Source organism: Dendrobates tinctorius, unplaced genomic scaffold, assembly GCF_039654945.1.
Source record: "Dendrobates tinctorius isolate UK_male_01 unplaced genomic scaffold, ASM3965494v1 ptg000418l, whole genome shotgun sequence".
NCBI lineage: Eukaryota > Metazoa > Chordata > Amphibia > Anura > Dendrobatidae > Dendrobates > Dendrobates tinctorius.
In genome coordinates this window covers 256,725-279,349 of record NW_027362082.1, presented here as the reverse complement: position 1 = coordinate 279,349, position 22,625 = coordinate 256,725, and the positions used below count along the sequence as shown (strand labels likewise).

The window sequence follows — 22,625 nt, the reverse complement described above, 5'->3', positions numbered from 1 at the left end:
CCCCATTTCAGGAGAGATTGTGCAGTAATCTGAATTCCTTAGGATCAAAAACAATGTAATTTATGACGTGGAGGGAATCCATGAAATCAGGGCTGGAGCCAACACATCTCCTGCAGGCGGGAATAAATGTATATTACAGCCATCGGCCACGCACAGCTTAGAGATCTATCATGGCACAGGTGGAATGTTTGTCCTGTAGTTTATCACAATCCTCCTGAAGTTAGTTGGTTTTAATACAAATTGAAAAGTCAGGATAAAGGGAAACTCTGCTGTTACTGGACAGAAATTCACACTTGGCCTCACTGCACATTTACTGTTGTCGCTCATAAAAGGGAAGTTTGGTCAGAAAGACTGGACCTTGTCTTGTAGGGACCATGAGACATTCAGCAGCACAGAAGGGAGAGAAGATTCGTCCGATAAGATCTCAGGGATCTAGGAAGCCAACAGCATCATTACCCTCCGCTTTCTCTTACAGGCCCAGCATAAGATTTTTCTACAAGTGATTTTCTATCTTGTCAGCACATTCTACGTACGCTGTCATTTGGCTTTATAGTTACAGATCTGGGCAGGTAATGGTCAGCGTCTCCTAATGTGAAGGAGAGAATGGATAATGAAATCAATTATTAACCCTTATATAAGTCAGTTCAGATATGGTATACCAAGATGGCGTCTGTGTCTTCAGACAACATCCTGGAAGGAATCCTTGGAATGCAGAAGCTGAGATACTGGATACCATATATGGAAGTGAAGTTGAAATGGACCTATCATAGACTGACACTGGCTACTCAGGAGATTGTGTGACACCCATTTCCTGTCACTTTGTCATAAGAATAAACTTCAGTTGTGTGCAAGCCTTTGCTGAGAAAGGAGTAGACATCTAACTCTGTGTTCGGTGTGACTCTTGAAGTGTGCACTCGGCCTATATTGGGTCAGGTACAAGCAATCATATAGATCTCGCTTTAAGGGATCACCCTCACACTAATCCCAGGAGTTATGTGGATCCTCCAGGTTGTAAGTTCTATAGAAAAGGGCTTTCAATGCCCAAAGTCATTTGAACAGTTTTGGGTGGAGGAGAATGTTGAGGTCTAGAGGCAAAATGGTGATCATGGTAATACGGCCGGACTACACCACCGATAAAGCAGCGACAGCCGGTGACTGAGAGGAATCTGTGACTTCTCTGCATTCAGTGGTTACTACTCACCTGGGTAGTCATATGTGGGAATCTCCTCTTTACACCGCTCATCATCTCTCACATGTGTCTCTGTAGTATTAATATGGGTCAGATCTTCACCCTGAAACAAATATTGTAAAAGTCACAGACAGATGGAGACGTCCCATCTATGATCAGCTCTAATCCTGCCATCTCCACCGCTCTCATTACACAAGTATAAAACATATAATACTGGTGGATAAAACAAGACTGAGCACAAGACCTTCACAGCCGTCTACACATCATAGGGGAGATCTCCTGACACCTTCTCTCCATCTACCTGATGATCCTGAGGAGCACTGGGATCTTCTTGGTTACAGTCCTGTGGAAGACGAGGACGGGGACATCTCTCTGGTGTTGTCCTCTTACTGGATAGATCTGGAGGAAACACATACAGGGACTGAATTCATTCTCTACATACAGATAATTATAGGCCGTGTGTATTTAGTCCTGTCTATTACCTGGAGATGTGAGGGGCTGGGGAACCTCCATTATGACGTTCTTGTACAGATCGCTGTGTTCTTCTAAATACTCCCACTCCTCCATGGAGAAATAGACAGAGACATCCTGACACCTTATAGGAACCTGACACATACAATGATATACCGTCATCCCCCGATCCCTTCATAGCGTTACTGTATAATGTCCCAGCATTCCCAGCAGTGTCACCTCTCCAGTCAGCAGCTCAGTCATCTTGTAGATGAGTTCTAGGATCTTCTGGTCATTGATGTCCTCATGGATCAGGGGGTGAGGTGGAGGCCCCGTGATTGGGCTCAGGGGTCTTCCCCATCCCTCAGACACAGGGTCCGGACAGCGATCACTAGAGGTCTTCTTCACCACTGTGTAATCCTGGTTATGGAGGACACATTAATAAATCTCACTCCAGACATTTCCAGAGTCCTCACCTCTCCAGTTCTGTCCATCTGTTATTCCCATAGATAAGAATGATGTAATGTGACGTCATCAGAATCTCTCACCTCTCCAGTGAGACGGAAGAGGATCTCTAGGGTGAGGTGTAATATCCTCTCCGCCATCTTGTCTCTGTCCATATCCGTCCTTGATGGGTAAATCAGGAAAATTCTCTTTTGTAGATCTTCACTGAGAGGATCCGATATTGTAGAGACCTGAATGAGAAGATGATCCGATGTAACATCATAAGAATCCTGTGTAATAATACAATTACTGGAGATAATAAGGGAAACATATGAGATTTATTATTTTACAGGGTTTAGTTTTCTTCCCTGACATCTACTAATAAAACCTATATATTTAGGCCACAGACAACAAGCAGTTTCCACCTCGGAGTCGGCAGCTGAACATGTTCCTCATAGACTCATCTTCCATAACGCTAATTCTCGTCTCATTACCGGCACTGGAATCGGCATTAGCAATATTGCAGGAGATATTCATTACACGCGACATGAGAAATAACTCCTTCATGATGGGGACGACATCTTCATCTCCTATTACGGCTCTAGAGACAGATTTGACCAGAGTCGGTCACTGCCTCCATCCCCACCGGCCGTCTATATGAAGGTTTCCCGTCTTCCCCGCACTGGAATCTTCTATCACGTTAGATCTCAGCTCTGAGTCACACACAGAAGTTTGAGGCTTTTCGAAAAGATTTTTTGTTTACACAATCAACGCGGACAGAAATGATCTGATCCCAAAGTCTCCATGTACAGTGATTTATGGGGATTATTTCTGGCCTTAGGCTTTCCTATATTACAAGAAAAACACCAGAAAAAGCCGATATTAAAACGTTTCTAATGAAAAATTGGCTCCAACAATTCTTGTAAAAAGAAAAACAAAGCAGAAGACACATTTTACTATTTTTTAACAAGTGAAACATTTTTTTTTTTTTTTTTTTTTTTACAAATTAATTCTTTTTGGAACCATAACATATATGAACACCGCAGGGACGGCACAGGAGCGGCTGCAACAAAAACCATGGCAGTTTAAAGGGAAGATGCCATCAAAGCCGCATGTGGCATTGGCGTGCGTTCCACATGCCGCATGTGGCCTTGGCGTGCGTTCCACATGCCGCATGTGGCATTGGGGTGCGTTTTTTAAATATTAATAATCCGTTAATTTTGTATAAGACTCAGTTCTGTACATTGCTTTAGCTGACACGACATAGGCTATTTTTGTAAGTTTGGCTCATGGTACAGGACAACTCCATATATACCTGGATCACGTGCTTTAGGAGACGTATATAATTCATGGCTCACTCTAGAGGTCGCTCGCTCCTTCCCTCACCAACATGAGACACAGACGCAAGATGTCATCTCTGCACGGACATAACTGAACAGCTGGTATGTTAATCCAACTCACATCCAGAGAAGCTACGCACTACAGGACACATGTCTTTTCAGAGTTCCAGGAAAGAAGGTTACAAGCTTAGCTATGAACTAATGGACAATCTCTCTTTCTCCTATTTTTATGTTTTTCTGTAATAATCTTTTCTTTGATGGAAGAAACCAAATAAACCACTACATTTTTATCTGGTAACTAGTCCTGAGTATTTTACAAGACTCACATTATTTTACATTGGAGAGCCAGCCACATCTGAATTTTTGTATTTTTTTTGCGGATTTCCCTCAACTTGCCCAAAAGGGGGATTGAACTTTGCTAACGTCAGTCATATGTGCAAGTTATCAGGAACTCCACTACTCACAAGAATCAGACAGAACCTAGAAGTGAGGACTAAGAATTGCCAGATAGATTGAGAAGTACTACAAGTGCCAAAGTGCCAGACGTGCTGAAGCCAGACGTGTGAAGACAAGAGCCCAGCGTTGTCCATCAAAGGAACAAGCTGAGACATTTCAAGGTAAGAGAAATAAAATGGATGTCATTAATTCTTATGCTAAGCAGAGTAAATTGAAATTTAAGTCTGTAGACAAGTCTAATCCAGAAGTATTATGGCTTAGCTTATATGCAGAGTGTGAACTGGAGAATCAGAAGTTAGATTCTAAGTTTTTCAATAGAGAAAGAGAGAGATTAAAAAATATTCTACAGATGGTAGATATATTTCATAGATCTGTGTCAGAGAAATCCAAAAATGATTGTGTAAAGGAAAATAGTGATGTTCCCGAGATACATTGTAATGTGGAAAAGCAGTTACAAGATGAAAGGCAAATAGTAGCAGCAGCCATTGAAGGTGACCTTGCAGACGTGGAACAAGATGGAGAAGTAGGAGGAGACTTCAGAATTGACGTAGAGGACGTTCAAGGGAAAGACGGACCACTAAAAATAGACGACTCACAGGCCCAACTCCGAAGTAAAGTAAGGAAAAGTTTGCTAAAAATATGGAAAATCATTCCTGCATATGATAACAAAATCCATGTTTGTAGAAACTCTGAGGTTTTTGAAAGCTGTGTTGACAAATTTGATTTATCTAACGAGGAGAAGAATCAGTTGTCCAAAATGTGGATCCCTGTAACCTTTGCTAGGAGATTGACTTTAACGTTATCTGGTGAAACACATGAGAACTTAAATGATAAAGACAGATTACAAAGTCTAATTTTTTGTTCATCAAATGAAAATCATCCAGATATTGATATTCTTCAAAAATTAAGGATTGGTCGGAAGGAATGTACTTTCACGTTTATGTCTATATATGAACGTCTGTACAAAATGCTGAGTGAGAATGTCAAAACACCGTCCCTCATAAGGAGTTTTGTAAGCAAATTTTGGTTTTTAAATCCTGCATCTCGTGTTATTGCGTCACAAAAAGATTCATTGTTTGAATGTGCACAATCCCTTGATTTTGTCAGAAGACACGAGAATCGTGAAAGGAAAGTAAATAGTGCTAATTTTGTGAAGACAGGCAGAGTAAAATCTTATCAGAAGCCTGTATTAGCAAAGCCTTCTAAAATGAGTTTTCCCCAAAATCAAATTTATGAAGAACGAAGAAAATCACGTTTGTTATAAGCCTTATGGAATGATGCAAAGGATCACCGAAAAGACACAGATTAAATTAAGAAAAATGATGAGTTTTGATCTTCTTTCTGTAAAAAAGATGGCCGAATGTGACAGACAGAAGCAGGTGGTGAGTGACATCATTGACTTTGAGCTGAAGGGTCCATCGGAGCAGCTCAGAAAATCCGTTAACTTCAAAGTAGCAAGAATATTTAAAGACATCTTTTACAGGGAAAGAGTGGGTGTAGGAATTGGCTAGAAAAAGTAATTATATATATATTGTGCAAAAGAATTATACAATTAGTTATATGTAATTATTTTATAGAGTATAATCCTGTAGTTCTATAGTTTTGTATATACATATTCATACAGTATATATAGAGTGTTTGTAGGAGTAGAGATTGTAGAACTGTATTTTTTAGTGAAAATTAAAATCTACATCAGTAATAATATTTAGAATTATGAATATGATATTAACCTTCTCTTTTATTTTTCCTTAGAATTTTCATTTCAAAGCAGGACTTAATCGGAAAAATTCTCTTACAAGGATTTATGCCTTTATTTACACAGGAAGTTGCAATAATTGCATGATTTTATATTTAACACTTAAAAGGAAATAACTAACTGCATTTTAAAATGTGTTCTGTGTGTGTTCCTTTACTGCATGACTTGAGAAGAAGAAGAAAGAGAAGAAATTCGAAGTGCACCTGAAGAAACAGAGGAATGGAGACATGTGACCCAGAGAAGCAGGAGGATCAGGAGGCAGTCAGCACCCATACTGCTCAGAAACCAGTACCAGGCTCTCACGCAGGAAAACGATGAAGAAATACATCAGGATAAGACTTTGCCCACAAACAGCAACCTTGTACGCCTTCAGAGTCCTCCTGGATGGAGAAAGAAAAATGTTGTGAAGAAGAAACGGAGAGTGGTGGTCATGGGGGATTCCCTGTTGAGAGGAACAGAGGCCGCTATCTGCAGACCGGATATAACTTCAAGAGAAATGTGCTGTCTTCCAGGTGCAAAAATTAAAGATGTGTCTGACAGGATATCAGGACTCTTCAGACCTACAGATGACTACCCATTCCTGCTACTACATGTGGGGACAAATGACACCGCAAGAAACGACCTGGAAACCATCTGCAGAGACTTTGAAGACTTAGGCAAGAAAGTGAAAGAACTGGGAGCGCAGGTGGTCTTCTCTTCCATCCTCCCAGTGGATGGCCATGGAACAAGGAGGTGGAATAAGATTCTACAGGTGAACAACTGGCTACGTCGATGGTGCCGTCAGCAACGATTTGGATTTCTGGATCACGGAGTGAACTACTTATACGATGGACTACTTGGGGTGCACCTTACGAAGACTGGAAAACATGTATTTGGAAGTCGCCTTGCTACACTTGTAAGGAGAGCTTTATACTAGAACAACATGGGAAGGGAAGCAAAAGACCAGAAAAAGCCATACACCTGACAAATGCTATTGAGAACTCTGCTATTAGAAGTGGAAAGGAAGAACAAAGACGAAAGAATCTAATTAATAAAAATATTGGAGAAAGAGAAACCAATCACAAACTAAAATGCTTCTATACTAATGCACAAAGCATGGGCAACAAACAAGGAGAATTGGAACTACTAACACAGGAAAAGAAATATGATGTCATTGGAATCACTGAAACTTGGTGGGACGATACACATGATTGGAATACAAGACTAGAAGGATACAACTTATTTGTAAGAAACAGACTTGATAAACGAGGAGGTGTCGCATTGTATGTTAGAAACACGTATATCTGCACAGAGATTGAAGCTTCAGAGACTGGGAGTTCTGTGGAAACTGTTTGGGTAAGAATACAAGGACAGAACAATGGAAAGGACACCATTGTAGGCATTTACTACAGGCCGCCTGTGCAAGCTGAAGATATGGATGAACTCTTTATGCATCAAATGGCCAAGTTCTCCAAAAAATATGACATAGTTGTCATGGGAGATTTCAACTATCCAGACATTTGTTGGGAATCTCTCTCAGGCAAAACTAACAGGTCAAGGAAATTCTTATCCTCTCTTGCTGACAACTTTATCTTCCAAAAGGTAGGGGAGAAAACAAGGGGAACTGCTACCTTGGATCTAATCCTTATAAACAGGGAGGAAATGGTTGAGGAGGTAAAAGTGGCTGGGACCCTAGGAGGTAGTGACCATGCTATTTTAGAATTTTGGATAACTAGAGGCGGAAGACCTGTGAAGACTCAGACGTCAAGGTTAGATTTCAGAAAGGCAGATTTTAAGGGATTCAGAAAGAGAATTGGAGGGATCCAATGGCTGGATATCCTAAAAGACAAAAATGTCCAGGAGGGATGGGAAATCTTGAAAAATGAAATTCTCAAAGCACAGTTGTTAACAATTCCGAAAAGAGGGAAGAATAGGAAGCATTTAAGGAAACCAGGATGGATGAACACAGAACTTAAGCACATGCTAAAAAGGAAGAAAAAAATGTTTATAAAATGGAAAGAGGGAGGCATATCTAAAGAAGAATATAATGCTGTCTGCAGAACCTGCAGGGCACAAATCAGATTAGCTAAAGCTGAAAATGAATTGAGGCTTGCAAGAGATGTCAAAAACAATAATAAAGGATTTTGGGGATATGTCAAAAGTAAAAGAAAAGTCAAAGATGCTATAGGATTTTTACAGGATGAAAATGATGAAATGGTAAGACAGGATGTTGAGAAGGCTGAACTTTTAAATTCCTATTTTGCATCTGCTTTCTCTCAGAAAGGAAATGTAACATCAACTGTTATTCACTGTCCTATTAAGGGAATAGAAGAATCCAGGATATCTATAAACAGAAAGATAGTGAGGAAACACTTAGCTAACCTAAATGAATTCAAGTCTCCAGGTCCAGATGAATTACACCCCAGAGTACTGAAGGAGATAGCAGAAGAAATTTTTGAACCCCTCTCCATAATCTTTGAAAATTCTTGGAGAACAGGAGAAGTGCCAGAAGACTGGAGAAGAGCAAATGTTGCTCCTATCTTCAAAAAGGGGAAGAAGGTGGACCCAGGCAACTATAGGCCGGTGAGTCTGACTTCTATACCAGGAAAGATCTTTGAACAAATTATTAAACAACATGCATGTCAATACCTGGATAAGAATGAAGTGATTAAACAGAGTCAGCATGGGTTTGTAACTAATAAGTCATGTCAGACTAACTTAATTTCCTTCTATGACGGTATCACTGATTGGGTGGATCAAGGAAATGCTGTAGATATAGTATATCTTGACTTCAGCAAAGCATTTGACAAAGTCTCTCATACAATCCTTATTGAAAAAATGACTAAGTATGGAATGGACAAGGCAACTGTTAGGTGGATTCATAACTGGCTTAGTGATCGGACCCAAAAAGTGGTCGTAAATGGCTGCACATCCAGTTGGAAGAATGTCTCAAGTGGGGTACCACAGGGCTCTGTCCTGGGCCCTGTATTGTTCAACATCTTTATCAACGATTTAGATGAAGGAATTGAGGGTAAACTGATTAAATTTGCTGATGACACAAAGCTAGGAGGGATAGCTAATACTAGAGAAGAGAGAGAGAGGATTCAAAAAGATTTAAATAAACTGGAGAAGTGGGCAGCAACTAACAGAATGGTTTTTAACAGGGAGAAATGCAAAGTACTACATCTGGGCAATAAAAATGAAAAAAGCATATATAGAATGGGAGGAATAGGGCTAAGTGACAGCACATGTGAAAAAGACTTGGGTATACTAATAGATCACAGACTGAATATGAGTCAACAGTGTGATGCAGCAGCAAAAAAGGCAAATGCAATTCTAGGATGTATTAACAGAAGCATACAGTCTAGATCACGTGAAGTCATTATTTCCCTCTACTCCTCTTTGGTCAGACCTCATCTGGAATATTGTGTCCAGTTTTGGGCACCACATTTTAAAAAAGACATCAACAAACTGGAGCAAGTTCAGAAAAGAGCGACCAGAATGGTGACCGGTCTGCAAACCCTGTCTTATGAGGAAAGGTTGCAGGATTTGGGAATGTTTAGTTTGCAAAAGAGAAGACTGAGAGGAGACTTAATAGCTGTCTACAAATATCTAAAGGGCTGTCACATTGTAGAAGGATCAACTTTATTCTTATTTGCACAAGGAAAGACTAGAAGCAATGGGATGAAACTGAATGGGAGGAGACACAGATTAGATATTAGAAAAAACTTTTTGACAGTTAGAGTGATCAATGAGTGGAACAGGCTGCCACGAGAAGTGGTGAGTTCTCCTTCAATGGAAGTCTTCAAACAGAGGCTGGACAGACATCTGACTGGGATGATTTAGCGAATCCTGCTTTGAGCAGGGGGTTGGACCAGATGGCCCAGGAGGTCCCTTCCAACTCTACGATTCTATGATTCTATGAATGACTACCACAGTATATGAAATTTGAACCTTGTTCTAATAATAAGTATACCAGTATACTATGTCCCTGTTCTTTAGGAAAATAATTTTTAAGGAGGGTCTCAACTTTTGCAAACCAATGGAATTTTTTTCCATGCTTAAGCCTAAGTGCACACGTACCGGAACTCTCTCGGAAATTACCGCGAGAATTCCGGAATTCCATTCCGCGGGAAAGTCGCATTTTAAATTCCCGTGATTTTCCCGCGGAAAAACTAGCATTTTGCAAGCGTAATTAGCTTGCAAAACGCTAGCGTTTTCCAAGCGATCTGTAGCATCGCTTGGAGAACTGATTGACAGGTTGGTCACACTCATCAAACATAGTGTTTGACGAGTGTGACCAACTTTTTACTACTGAGGCCGCCTATGCAGCATCAGTAGTAAAAGATAGAATGTTAAAAAAAATAAAAAATGGTGTTATTCTCACCTTCCGTCTTCCCGCGCAGCCGTTCCCAGTAATCCTTTGCGAAAATGCCCGGTCATTCGCGCGATGTCATCGCGAATTACCGCGAGACTTCGCGATCCCGCGAGAACGGACGCCATCGCGGGCATTTTCGCAAAGGATTACTGGGAACGGAAGCGTGGAGAGAGGCGGGAATGCTGTGCGGGACGCCGGAAGGTAAGAATAACAATATTTTTTTATTTTAATTCTATTTTTTACAGGGATATGGTACCCAAAGCCCGGAGGACAGTCTCATCTCCTCCGGACCGTGGGTACCATCCGCAATTGCTCTGCTTACTTTTCGCATGGTGTGCACAGCCACTTGCGGGAAGTAAGCGGAACAATGCATTCCTATGGGTGCGGGATCGCTGCGATTCCGCAAAATTAATGAGCATGCTGCGGTTTTTACCGCGAAGCGATTCCGCCGCGGTAAAAACCGCAGCATTAGCACAGCATTGCGGAATCCCATAGGAATGCATGGGATGCTTATTTTTCGCGGCAAAATCGCGCGGTTAAAACCGCCGCGGAAACGCGAAAAAAACGCCACGTGTGAACTCAGCCTAAATGTCAAGTATAGCTATACAATATATTTTTATATCATTTGTATTTGGGGAATATTCAAAGAAATATTAAGACTAAATTTAAATAGTTTACAATGCATTGATAATTAGGATAATTTGGGTTAAAATACGTGTATTCATCACACCTCTGTATGTGGGATAATATGTGACACAGTCTGAGTGACAGTGACTGAGTGTAGGAGCAGCTGCTGAGCGAGTAATGTGATACGTTTGGTGTGTGTGAGGCCTCAGGATTCTGAATGCATTAAAAAAAAAACAAAAAAAAACAAAAAACCTGTCTTTAGGAGAAATATGCAGATCAGTTAAATTACTAGAATATTAAGATATAATGAAATATTATCTACACAACATATATTTCTATAGTAATTTCTTGATTTAGTTAATTGTGATAAGCGCTAAGTGCAATCGCACATCAAAATGGTTTATGAAGAAAATCTACATTTAAATTAATTTTTCCAAAGGATAATTTTATAATATTCAAATTAGTTTTAATGGTTACACATCTTCAGACAAATAATGGTATAAGCAAGTATAATATTTACACAATTTATAAATTAATTATTTTTAATTTTGGTTTTGATAAATGAATTATTTCATAAAACAATATTTTTCGGTATTAATGGGGAAAAAGTGTTTTTGATCCTGACTACATCATCACATTTGATTAATACCTCTTCTTCACACATTTTAATAAAAAAGAAATATTAATAAGGTACAATGGTATAAGTATTGGGTATAATAACATTGAGTATTATAAAGAGTCATTTCTGAGGAGTATTACATGCAAAGTTGCATAATTTGAATGTTTTGGTAATACAAGTTTATGACAATTATGAAATAATCCAGATCATGGAAATATTAAGGGTATATATTACTGAGGACATAACTACTCTGCATCAACATAAAGGCCTTATTTTTATTCTTATTTTTAATTTAATTTTTTATTCTATTTTTTATTTTAATTCTTACATTTTTATTTTTTCTTTCATCAATAGTAAAGTAATATCTACTATAGAATTTTGCTTCATTAAATATAGCAATGCTACGGTTTCATTACAAAGGAAAATGTTTCAGTTCTGAGTTATATGCAACAATTCTTTTATTCATTCATTCATCCACTCATATATTCTTATTTTGGTTCATGGCTTTACATTCCTACATATTATTAGTATAATAAATATATTCCTTATTAATAAAGATGAAAACACTGGTTACATAAAACACAGTGACACCTATGGGTTGGAAAAGGTAATTACACCTATGACTAGAGTTGAGCGAAACGGGTCGAAAAAATTCAAAAGTCACCGACTTTTGGCAAAGTCGGGTTTCATGAAACGAAACCCGACCCTAGGATGAGGTCGGCCACGAGGTCGGCGACTTACGCGCCAAAGTCGCGTTTCAAAAGTTTGTTTTGCGCTCTTTTTCAGCCAATCAGGATCCACGGACACTGTGGGCAACGTGATGACCTAGGCACGGGTCACCACCATCTTTCAGAAGAGCATGCAAGTGATTGGCTTGCTTTGGTGGGCGTCACAGGGGGTATAAAAGGGCGTGCACGCCGACCGCCATCTTACTTCTGCCGATCTTAGTATAGGGAGAGGTTGCTGCTGATTCTGTAGGGAGAGCGTTAGGCAGGGAAGAAGACAAAAGAACTGCTTCTGCTGCTAGCGATTTGGCCTGCACAACACACAAGTCACTGTGTGTGCAGTGCAAGGGGAGGCTATATTGTGGTGTATCAGTGGTGTTGGTTGTTGGGCTGCCTTCTAAGGCTTCCTGACACGCTGGCATTGCTGTTTACCCACTGCTCCGCAAACTGCTTTTTTAAAAGCAATCCAATCTCCCCTATCCTCTAGTCACTTTTGTCACAGCTGTGCCATCGAGCGTGTCACATAGCGCTCAGATATCAGTGGGCCTCACACAATCCACAAGTGTCCAGTGTCCAAAAGTGTGCGCAGAGATTCAAAATCTCCATTATCCTCTCGTCACTTTGGTCACAGGCAGCTGTGCCATCGAGCGTGTCACATAGCGCTCAGATATCAGTGGGCCTCACAAAATCCACAAGTGTCCAGTGTCCAAAAGTGTACGCAGAGATTCAAAATCTCCATTATCCTCTCGTCACTTTGGTCACAGGCAGCTGTGCCATCGAGCGTGTCACATAGCGCTCAGATATCAGTGGGCCTCACACAATCCACAAGTGTCCAGTGTCCAAAAGTATACGCAGAGAATCAAAATCTCCATTATCCTCTCGTCATTTTGGTCACAGGCAGCTGTGCCATCGAGCGTGTCACATAGCGCTCAGATATCAGTGGGCCTCACACAATCCACAAGTGTCCAGTGTCCAAAAGTGTACGCAGAGATTCAAAATCTCCATTATCCTCTCGTCACTTTGGTCACAGGCAGCTGTGCCATCGAGCGTGTCACATAGCGCTCAGATATCAGTGGGCCTCACACAATCCACAAGTGTCCAGTGTCCAAAAGTGTACGCAGAGATTCAAAATCTCCATTATCCTCTCGTCACTTTGGTCACAGGCAGCTGTGCCATCGAGCGTGTCACATAGCGCTCAGATATCAGTGGGCCTCACACAATCTACAAGTGTCCAGTGTCCAAAAGTGTACGCAGAGAATCAAAATCTCCATTATCCTCTCGTCACTTTGGTCACAGGCAGCTGTGCCATTGAGCGTGTCACATAGCGCTCAGATATCAGTGGGCCTCACACAATCCACAAGTGTCCAGTGTCCAAAAGTGTACGCAGAGATTCAAAATCTCCATTATCCTCTCGTCACTTTGGTCACAGGCAGCTGTGCCATCGAGCGTGTCACATAGCGCTCAGATATCAGTGGGCCTCACACAATCTACAAGTGTCCAGTGTCCAAAAGTGTACGCAGAGAATCAAAATCTCCATTATCCTCTCGTCACTTTGGTCACAGGCAGCTGTGCCATCGAGCGTGTCACATAGCGCTCAGATATCAGTGGGCCTCACACAATCCACAAGTGTCCAGTGTCCAAAAGTGTAGGCAGAGATTCAAAATCTCCATTATCCTCTCGTCACTTTGGTCACAGGCAGCTGTGCCATCGAGCGTGTCACATAGCGCTCAGATATCAGTGGGCCTCACACAATCCACAAGTGTCCAGTGTCCAAAAGTGTACGCAGAGATTCAAAATCTCCATTATCCTCTCGTCACTTTGGTCACAGGCAGCTGTGCCATCGAGCGTGTCACATAGCGCTCAGATATCAGTGGGCCTCACACAATCTACAAGTGTCCAAAAGTGTACGCAGAGATTCAAAATCTCCATTATCCTCTCGTCACTTTGGTCACAGGCAGCTGTGCCATCGAGCGTGTCACATAGCGCTCAGATATCAGTGGGCCTCACACAATCTACAAGTGTCCAGTGTCCAAAAGTGTACGCAGAGATTCAAAATCTCCATTATCCTCTCGTCACTTTGGTCACAGGCAGCTGTGCCATCGAGCGTGTCACATAGCGCTCAGATATCAGTGGGCCTCACACAATCTACAAGTGTCCAGTGTCCAAAAGTGTACGCAGAGATTCAAAATCTCCATTATCCTCTCGTCACTTTGGTCACAGGCAGCTGTGCCATCGAGCGTGTCACATAGCGCTCAGATATCAGTGGGCCTCACACAATCCACAAGTGTCCAGTGTCCAAAAGTGTACGCAGAGATTCAAAATCTCCATTATCCTCTCGTCACTTTGGTCACAGGCAGCTGTGCCATCGAGCGTGTCACATAGCGCTCAGATATCAGTGGGCCTCACACAATCTACAAGTGTCCAGTGTCCAAAAGTGTACGCAGAGAATCAAAATCTCCATTATCCTCTCGTCACTTTGGTCACAGGCAGCTGTGCCATCGAGCGTGTCACATAGCGCTCAGATATCAGTGGGCCTCACACAATCCACAAGTGTCCAGTGTCCAAAACTGTAGGCAGAGATTCAAAATCTCCATTATCCTCTCGTCACTTTGGTCACAGGCAGCTGTGCCATCGAGCGTGTCACATAGCGCTCAGATATCAGTGGGCCTCACACAATCCACAAGTGTCCAGTGTCCAAAAGTGTACGCAGAGATTCAAAATCTCCATTATCCTCTCGTCACTTTGGTCACAGGCAGCTGTGCCATCGAGCGTGTCACATAGCGCTCAGATATCAGTGGGCCTCACACAATCTACAAGTGTCCAAAAGTGTACGCAGAGATTCAAAATCTCCATTATCCTCTCGTCACTTTGGTCACAGGCAGCTGTGCCATCGAGCGTGTCACATAGCGCTCAGATATCAGTGGGCCTCACACAATCTACAAGTGTCCAGTGTCCAAAAGTGTATGCAGAGATTCAAAATCTCCATTATCCTCTCGTCACTTTGGTCACAGGCAGCTGTGCCATCGAGCGTGTCACATAGCGCTCAGATATCAGTGGGCCTCACACAATCTACAAGTGTCCAGTGTCCAAAAGTGTACGCAGAGATTCAAAATCTCCATTATCCTCTCGTCACTTTGGTCACAGGCAGCTGTGCCATCGAGCGTGTCACATAGCGCTCAGATATCAGTGGGCCTCACACAATCTACAAGTGTCCAGTGTCCAAAAGTGTACGCAGAGATTCAAAATCTCCATTATCCTCTCGTCACTTTGGTCACAGGCAGCTGTGCCATCGAGCGTGTCACATAGCGCTCAGATATCAGTGGGCCTCACACAATCCAAAAGTGTCCACTGTCCACAAGTGTGTGCAGAAATTCTAAATCTCCCCTGTCCTATAGACACCTTTTACCTTGTTTTACATTACTATATAGTTTGTTGGATTTTGTCTACATTTCTACCAAAAATGAGGAAGGCTGGTGGAAGAGGCCGTGGAATTGGGCGGGGGTTGGCAGCTGGTAATGATGGTGTTGGTGGTGGATCTGATGGTAGTGGCAAGAGCAAAATAGGACCGAATGCAGGAGGTGCTGACCCTGCGTCATCGTCTGGCTACATAAGGCCACGAACGCTTAGTTTTCTAGGAGTTGGCAAACCGCTTTTAAAGGCAGAGCATCAGGAAAAAGTTTTGTCTTACATTGCTGACTCAGCCTCCAGCTCTATCGCCTCCTCTTCTTCAGTTGTAAAAAGTAAAAGCACTGAGTCGTCATTGGAGGCTCATGTTCATGAACCACACCTTTCCTTGTGTCCTTCACCCCAACCAAGATTGAAGGATGACGCAGGCCATACTACTGATTACTCCATGGAGCTGTTTTCACATACCATGCCTGGATTATCAAGTGAAATGGTGAATTACCCAGGCCAAGATGAATCTGACATGGAGTGCACTGATGCACAGCCGCTGATGGATGATTCTGCTGGTACATTCACTCAGAGCACTACATTGTCCTCGCAGTGTACAGAGCCAGATTTTGACCCTGATGAGACTCAGGTGCCCCTTCCCGCACACTATACCACCATACACGGTGACACAGAGAAAGGTGCACATGACATAGAAGAGGAGGTGATGGATGACCCAGTTGTTGACCCAGATTGGCATCCATTGGGGGAAGAGGGTGCTGCTTCCAATAGCTCAGATGAGGAGCATCCACAGCAGACATCGACATCGCAACAGCTGTTATCTGGCAGGCCCGGAGCACTCCAAAGACAGGTTCCAAACATCAAAAGAGTTGCTGGACAGCTTGTCCAGAGGGTCAAAAGATCACAGCGTGCTAGGCCGCAAAATGTCTGCCAAAGTAGGAAGAGTGCAGTGTGGCACTTTTTTGAACAAAATCCTCATGATCAGGCCAAGGTTATCTGTAAGAAGTGCGCAAAGACCTTTAGCCGAGGGAAAAATCTGAAAAATTTGAATACCAGTTGCATGCTTAGACATTTAACCAGCATGCACTTGCAAGCGTGGACACAACACCAAACCTCAAGTGCCACATGTGCAACTGATCACAACGAAGGTAGTCAGCAACGCTACATTGTTTCCCCCACTGTAAGCCCACCGGTTAGCACAGCAGCAAATGTTGAGGTGTCGTTGCAAGGCCACAGCAGTCAGGGAATCCCACTGTTATATCAACGAAAGACTGATTCTAGGCCATCAGAAAGAACACCAACTCCATCACCATCATCAACCCTCTCTCAGTCCGCCCTGTCCACCGCTACTTCCACCATATGCAGTTCTCAAGTCCAGCTCACCCTCCCAGACACTATGAGTAGGTCAAGAAAGTACTCAGTCTCTCATCCGCGTACACTGGGTTTGAACGCCCACACTGCCAAACTAATCTCGTTTGAGATGATGCCCTTTCAGTTGGTGGAAAGCACAGCTTTCCGCGAACTCATGGCCTATGCAGTACCACGCTATGACCTACCCAGTCGCCACTTCTCTCGCAAAGCCATCCCAGCCCTCCACCATCATGTGAAAGACCGCATTGTCCATGGACTCAAGCAGTCAGTGAGCGGAAAGGTGCACCTCACAACTGATGCATGGTCCAGTCGGCATGGCCAGGGCCGTTACGTGTCCATCACTGCGCACTGGGTTAATGTGGTGGATGCAGGGTCCACAGGGGACAGCGGTGGTGGGACAGTGCTGCCTAGCCCACGGTATAGGAAACAGTTGGCTGTAGGCGTTCGACCCTCCTCCTCCTCCTCCTCCAGAAGCGAAAGCTTGTCCACAGAGCGCAGTCGTACGAGCACTCCATCTGCAGCTGCCACTGTTGCACACGATGTGTCCCCCTATCGAGCAGCTAGTGGAAAGCGTCAGCAGGCTGTGTTGCAGATGATGTGTTTGGGCGACAGACACACCGCCGAGGTGCTGGCCGAGTACTTGAAGCGACAAACTGAGTCATGGCTGGGCAGTGTACATCTTGAGGCAGGCAAGGTAGTTAGTGATAACGGCCGTAATTTTGTGGCAGCCATAGCCCTTTCAAAACTCAGCCACATACCTTGCTTGGCTCACACATTGAACCTGGTGGTGCAGTGCTTCCTCAAAAATTATCCGGAGTTAACAGCCCTGCTCCAGAAGGTGCGAAGACTGTGCGCGCACATCCGCCGGTCGCCTGTACACTCCGTTCGTATGCAGAAGCTGCAGCGATTGCTCCACCTTCCCAACCACCGCCTCATTATCGACATTGCAACAAGGTGGAACTCCACCCTGCACATGGTGGAGTGGCTGTGCGAGCAGAGGCAGGCCATAATGCATTTGTGGGAGGATACACGGCCAGGCACTTTGAGAGCAGACATGGAGTTGACAGGCGTGCAGTGGTCGAAGCTGAAAGACCTTTGTAAAGTCCTTCAGTGTTTTGAGGAATGCACACGGCTGGTAAGCGCAGACGATGCCATCCTAAGCATGAGCATCCCACTTATGCGTCTGCTCATGCAAACTTTGACGCACCTTAAGGAGCAGGCGTCTGCAGCCAATGTTGATGAGGAGGAAGAGGAGGAGGGAATCCTTGATGACATTCAGCCATTGTCTGCTCAGGGACCTCTCCTGGACGAAGTGGAGGAAGAAGAGGAGGAGGATGATGGGGATGATTACTTAGGGGAGGAGGATGCATCTCGTGGGGCAAGTGAAAATGTTGGCGTGGCAAGGTCTGGTACAGGGTTTTTGCGTGACTGGAGGGATGTGGATTTGCCAGAAAGTGCTCCTCCACCCAGCACTCGCAGTGCATCATTGACACCGGGAACATTGGCCCACATGTCAGATTATGCCTTGCGGATCCTAAAAAGGGACCCCCGCATTGCCAAAATGATGAACGATGACGACTACTGGTTGGCCAGCATCCTGGATCCACGCTATAAAAGCAAATTACAAAACATCATGCCACAGGAGAACCTTGACCTAATATTGGCTAATAAACAAGCATCTCTGGTAAATCGGTTGCTTGAGGCATTCCCAGCACACAGCAGCGGTGATGGTTCTCACACGAGCCGTACGGGCCGGGGGCAGCTTGGCAGAGGTGTTCGTGGTGCACACAGCAGAAGTGGAGTTGGAGACAGGGGTTTCATGACAATGTTGTGGACTGATTTTTCAAATACCGCTCACACAACTGGTAATACTGCATCGATGGAAAGAGACAGGAGACAGCAGTTGTCAACTATGGTTACAAACTACTTTTCCTCCCATATCGATGTTCTCCCACACAGGTCATTCCCCTTTGACTATTGGGCCGCTAAACTGGACACCTGGCCTGAATTGGCCCAATATGCCTTACTGGAGCTCGCTTGCCCAGCTGCAAGTGTGCTATCGGAAAGAGTCTTCAGTGCAGCTGGATCAATCCTTACAGAAAAAAGGACCCGTCTGTCAACCCAAAATGTGGATGATCTAACCTTCATTAAAATGAACCACGCATGGGTTTCCAAGGATTTTGTCCCACCTTCCCCTGATGACACATAGGGTGACAGAAAAATGGCTTGCTTTGGTCCACCTCTTCCTGGTTCTTCACCTATTTCGCCTTTTGCATCAGCTGAATGTCCAACATCAACATATGCCACTTTCTAAAACTCCCTAACTGTGCTGCCTCCCCCCCCATGGCCGGGGTCACCACCTACCGCACGACACCGTGCGAGTGCCGTTGCCCTGGACAGGTGGGTAGGCCGACTCTTGGGCGCGGGCACTGGCACAGGGTCCCTCATAGTGCAATCAAGTGTCTCTGACGGCGGTGGTGCACACCCGCCGTCAGACACACCGCTGTACTATGAGGGGCCCAGTGCCAGTACCGACGCCCACGAGTGGGCCCCCCTTGCTTGGGCAGGGCCCCAGCATTTGCAATCTTTACCTCTCCCTGCTCCTCCTCTGTGTAATCTGGGCCATCAAATCCATACTGTGCCTGACACCGTCTGAGCCTGCCTCCTGAGACATATATTTTGAATGTGTACGCTATCCATACATGTTATCCGGGGATACGGTACCCTTTCTAACCTTTGTGCAATGACGTGCAATCCATACTGGGCCTAACACCGTCTGAGCCTGCCTCATGCTGTATAGACATATATTTTGAATGTGTACGCTATCCATACATGTTATCCGGGGATACGGTACCCTTTCTAACCTTTGTGCAATGACGTGCAATCCATACTGGGCCTAACACCGTCTGAGCCTGCCTCATGCTGTATAGACATATTTTGAATGTGTACGCTATCCATACATGTTATCCGGGGATACGGTACCCTTTCTAACCTTTGTGCAATGACGTGCAATCCATACTGGGCCTAACACCGTCTGAGCCTGCCTCATGCTGTATAGACATATATTTTGAATGTGTACGCTATCCATACATGTTATCCGGGGATACGGTACCCTTTCTAACCTTTGTGCAATGACGTGCAATCCATACTGGGCCTAACACCGTCTGAGCCTGCCTCATGCTGTATAGACATATATTTTGAATGTGTACGCTATCCATACATGTTATCCGGGGATACGGTACCCTTTCTAACCTTTGTGCAATGACGTGCAATCCATACTGGGCCTAACACCGTCTGAGCCTGCCTCATGCTGTATAGACATATATTTTGAATGTGTACGCTATCCATACATGTTATCCAGGGATACGGTACCCTTTCTAACCTTTGTGCAATGACGTGCAATCCATACTGGGCCTAACAACGTCTGAGCCTGCCTCATGCTGTATAGACATATTTTGAATGTGTACGCTATCCATACATGTTATCCAGGGATACGGTACCCTTTCTAACCTTTGTGCAATGACGTGCAATCCATACTGGGCCTAACACCGTCTGAGCCTGCCTCAGGCTGTATAGACATATATTTTGAATGTGTACGCTATCCATACATGTTATCCGGGGATACGGTACCCTTTCTAACCTTTGTGCAATGACGTGCAATCCATACTGGGCCTAACAACGTCTGAGCCTGCCTCATGCTGTATAGACATATTTTGAATGTGTACGCTATCCATACATGTTATCCAGGGATACGGTACCCTTTCTAACCTTTGTGCAATCACGTGCAATCCATACTGGGCGTGAGAACGGCTGGCGAGCTGTTAAGCAAGCTACAGCACCTGTCCAGACAAGTACAGGGATTCCCTAGCGAGGAGACTTATTTGATTGTTTTCAATGTTGGGACAGCAATTTTTGGGGAGCACTATACTCTGGAGAATGATAGATGGGGCCCACCATACACTGGAACATTCCAAAGGTGGACATCAGACACTGGAGCAGCATTTACAGGGCCCATTATACACTAGAGCATTAGAAATGGGGCCCATTATGTTTGGAGCATTATTTGGGCCCATAAGACAGTGGAGCTTCATCCATGGGGACCAACATATACTGTAGCATTATGTGGAGCTCATCATATACTGTTTCAAACATTATATGGGACCAATGATTCTGTATGGAGAAATAGATGGGCCTCGTCATGAGATGTAAAAAGTGAGGTATTTTTCATTGTACTATACCGCTATTTCTCTGCCGTATCGGAGCATGATGAGTTGTGGTATGTGTTAAAGGGGCGCTCTTTCGCCCAGGGCACATGAAAACCTGGAGCCAGCCCTCCCCCCCACAGTTTGTAGCCAAATAACCCCCATTTTTCAGTGCGTAACTTGTAATATGAAGTTAATTAAGGTTGACAAGCTTAAGAAAGAAGAATTGATGCTTTTGGCATTCAAATGGGCACTGTAGGTGTGTTTCCTGTCCTCCTCTCACTGCCGACTTTTATTCCCCATTGACTTACATTGGGTTTCGTGTTTCGGGACGACCCCGACTTTTCCCTATAATCGGACGATCTTGCTCGACCCGACTTTTGGAAAAGTCGGGTTTCACGAAACGCGACCCTAAAAAACCAAAAGTCGCTCAACTCTACCTATGACATAAAAAATGTTCTATCACATGAAGAATATGGATAATAATGTATTATCACTTATTATTGGTTTATTATTTCAAACATTGAAATCCATATACGGTACAAATTCTGATAATAATTATATGGATATTACTGATTGCTATGGTACGCTGTGATATTATAGGATAGGAAAATTACCAGATTTGGTATAGAATAGGGAATGAAGACTTCAAGCAAGATACTGAAATTACGTTAATAAAGACTTTTCATATTTCTAAACTTTATTGATTCTTATCAGTTGCAAGAAGAAGAATGCCGCTATCCAGAAGTCCCAGAAGGTAACAAAGCTATGATTACTGAGTAATAGACTGTGTTAATTACAAGTGCAGTATCCACCACTGACAGTCACAAGTGCAGTATCCACCACTGACAGTCACAAGTGCAGAATCCACTACTGACAGTCACAAGTGCAGAATCCACTACTGACAGTCACAAGTGCAGAATCCACTACTGACAGTCACAAGTGCAGAATCCACTACTGACAGTCACAAGTGCAGTATCCACCACTGACAGCCACAAGTGCTTTATCCACCACTGACAGTCACAAGTGCAGAATCCACCACTGACAGTGACAAGTGCAGTATCCACCACTGACAGCCACAAGTGCAGTATCCACCACTGACAGCCACAAGTGCAGTATCCACCACTGACAGTCACAAGTGCAGTATCCACCACTGACAATCACAAGTGCAGTATCCACCACTGACAGTCACAAGTGCAGAATCCACTACTGACAGTCACAAGTGCAGTATCCACCACTGACAGCCACAAGTGCTTTATCCACCACTGACAGTCACAAGTGCAGAATCCACCACTGACAGTGACAAGTGCAGTATCCACCACTGACAGCCACAAGTGCAGTATCCACCACTGACAGCCACAAGTGCAGTATCCACCACTGACAGTCACAAGTGCAGTATCCACCACTGACAATCACAAGTGCAGAATCCACTACTGACAGTCACAAGTGCAGAATCCACCACTGAGAGTGACAAGTGCAGTATCCACCACTGACAGTGACAAGTGCAGTATCCACCACCGACAGCCACAAGTGCAGTATCCACCACCGACAGCCACAAGTGCTTTATCCACCACCGACAGTCACAAGTGCAGAATCCACCACCGACAGCCACAAGTGCAGTATCCACCACCGACAGCCACAAGTGCAGTATCCACCACCGACAGCCACAAGTGCAGAA

General features: G+C 43.9%; 1 protein-coding gene across 2 annotated transcripts in view; it reads right to left on the bottom strand.

The window, feature by feature from the left end:
* The window catches only part of LOC141076494 (uncharacterized), a 40,198-nt gene that overhangs the window by 5,593 nt on the left and 11,980 nt on the right, over nucleotides 1-22,625 (bottom strand). For both annotated transcript variants that reach the window (XM_073563979.1, XM_073563980.1), the window contains exons 2-6: nucleotides 2,188-2,334; nucleotides 1,880-2,059; nucleotides 1,672-1,795; nucleotides 1,491-1,588; nucleotides 1,202-1,292 (exon numbers count right to left, since the gene is read on the bottom strand). In XM_073563979.1, coding sequence (XP_073420080.1) covers nucleotides 1,202-1,292; nucleotides 1,491-1,588; nucleotides 1,672-1,795; nucleotides 1,880-2,059; nucleotides 2,188-2,334 — 640 coding nt within the window. The remainder of the gene's footprint in view (nucleotides 1-1,201; nucleotides 1,293-1,490; nucleotides 1,589-1,671; nucleotides 1,796-1,879; nucleotides 2,060-2,187; nucleotides 2,335-22,625) is intronic.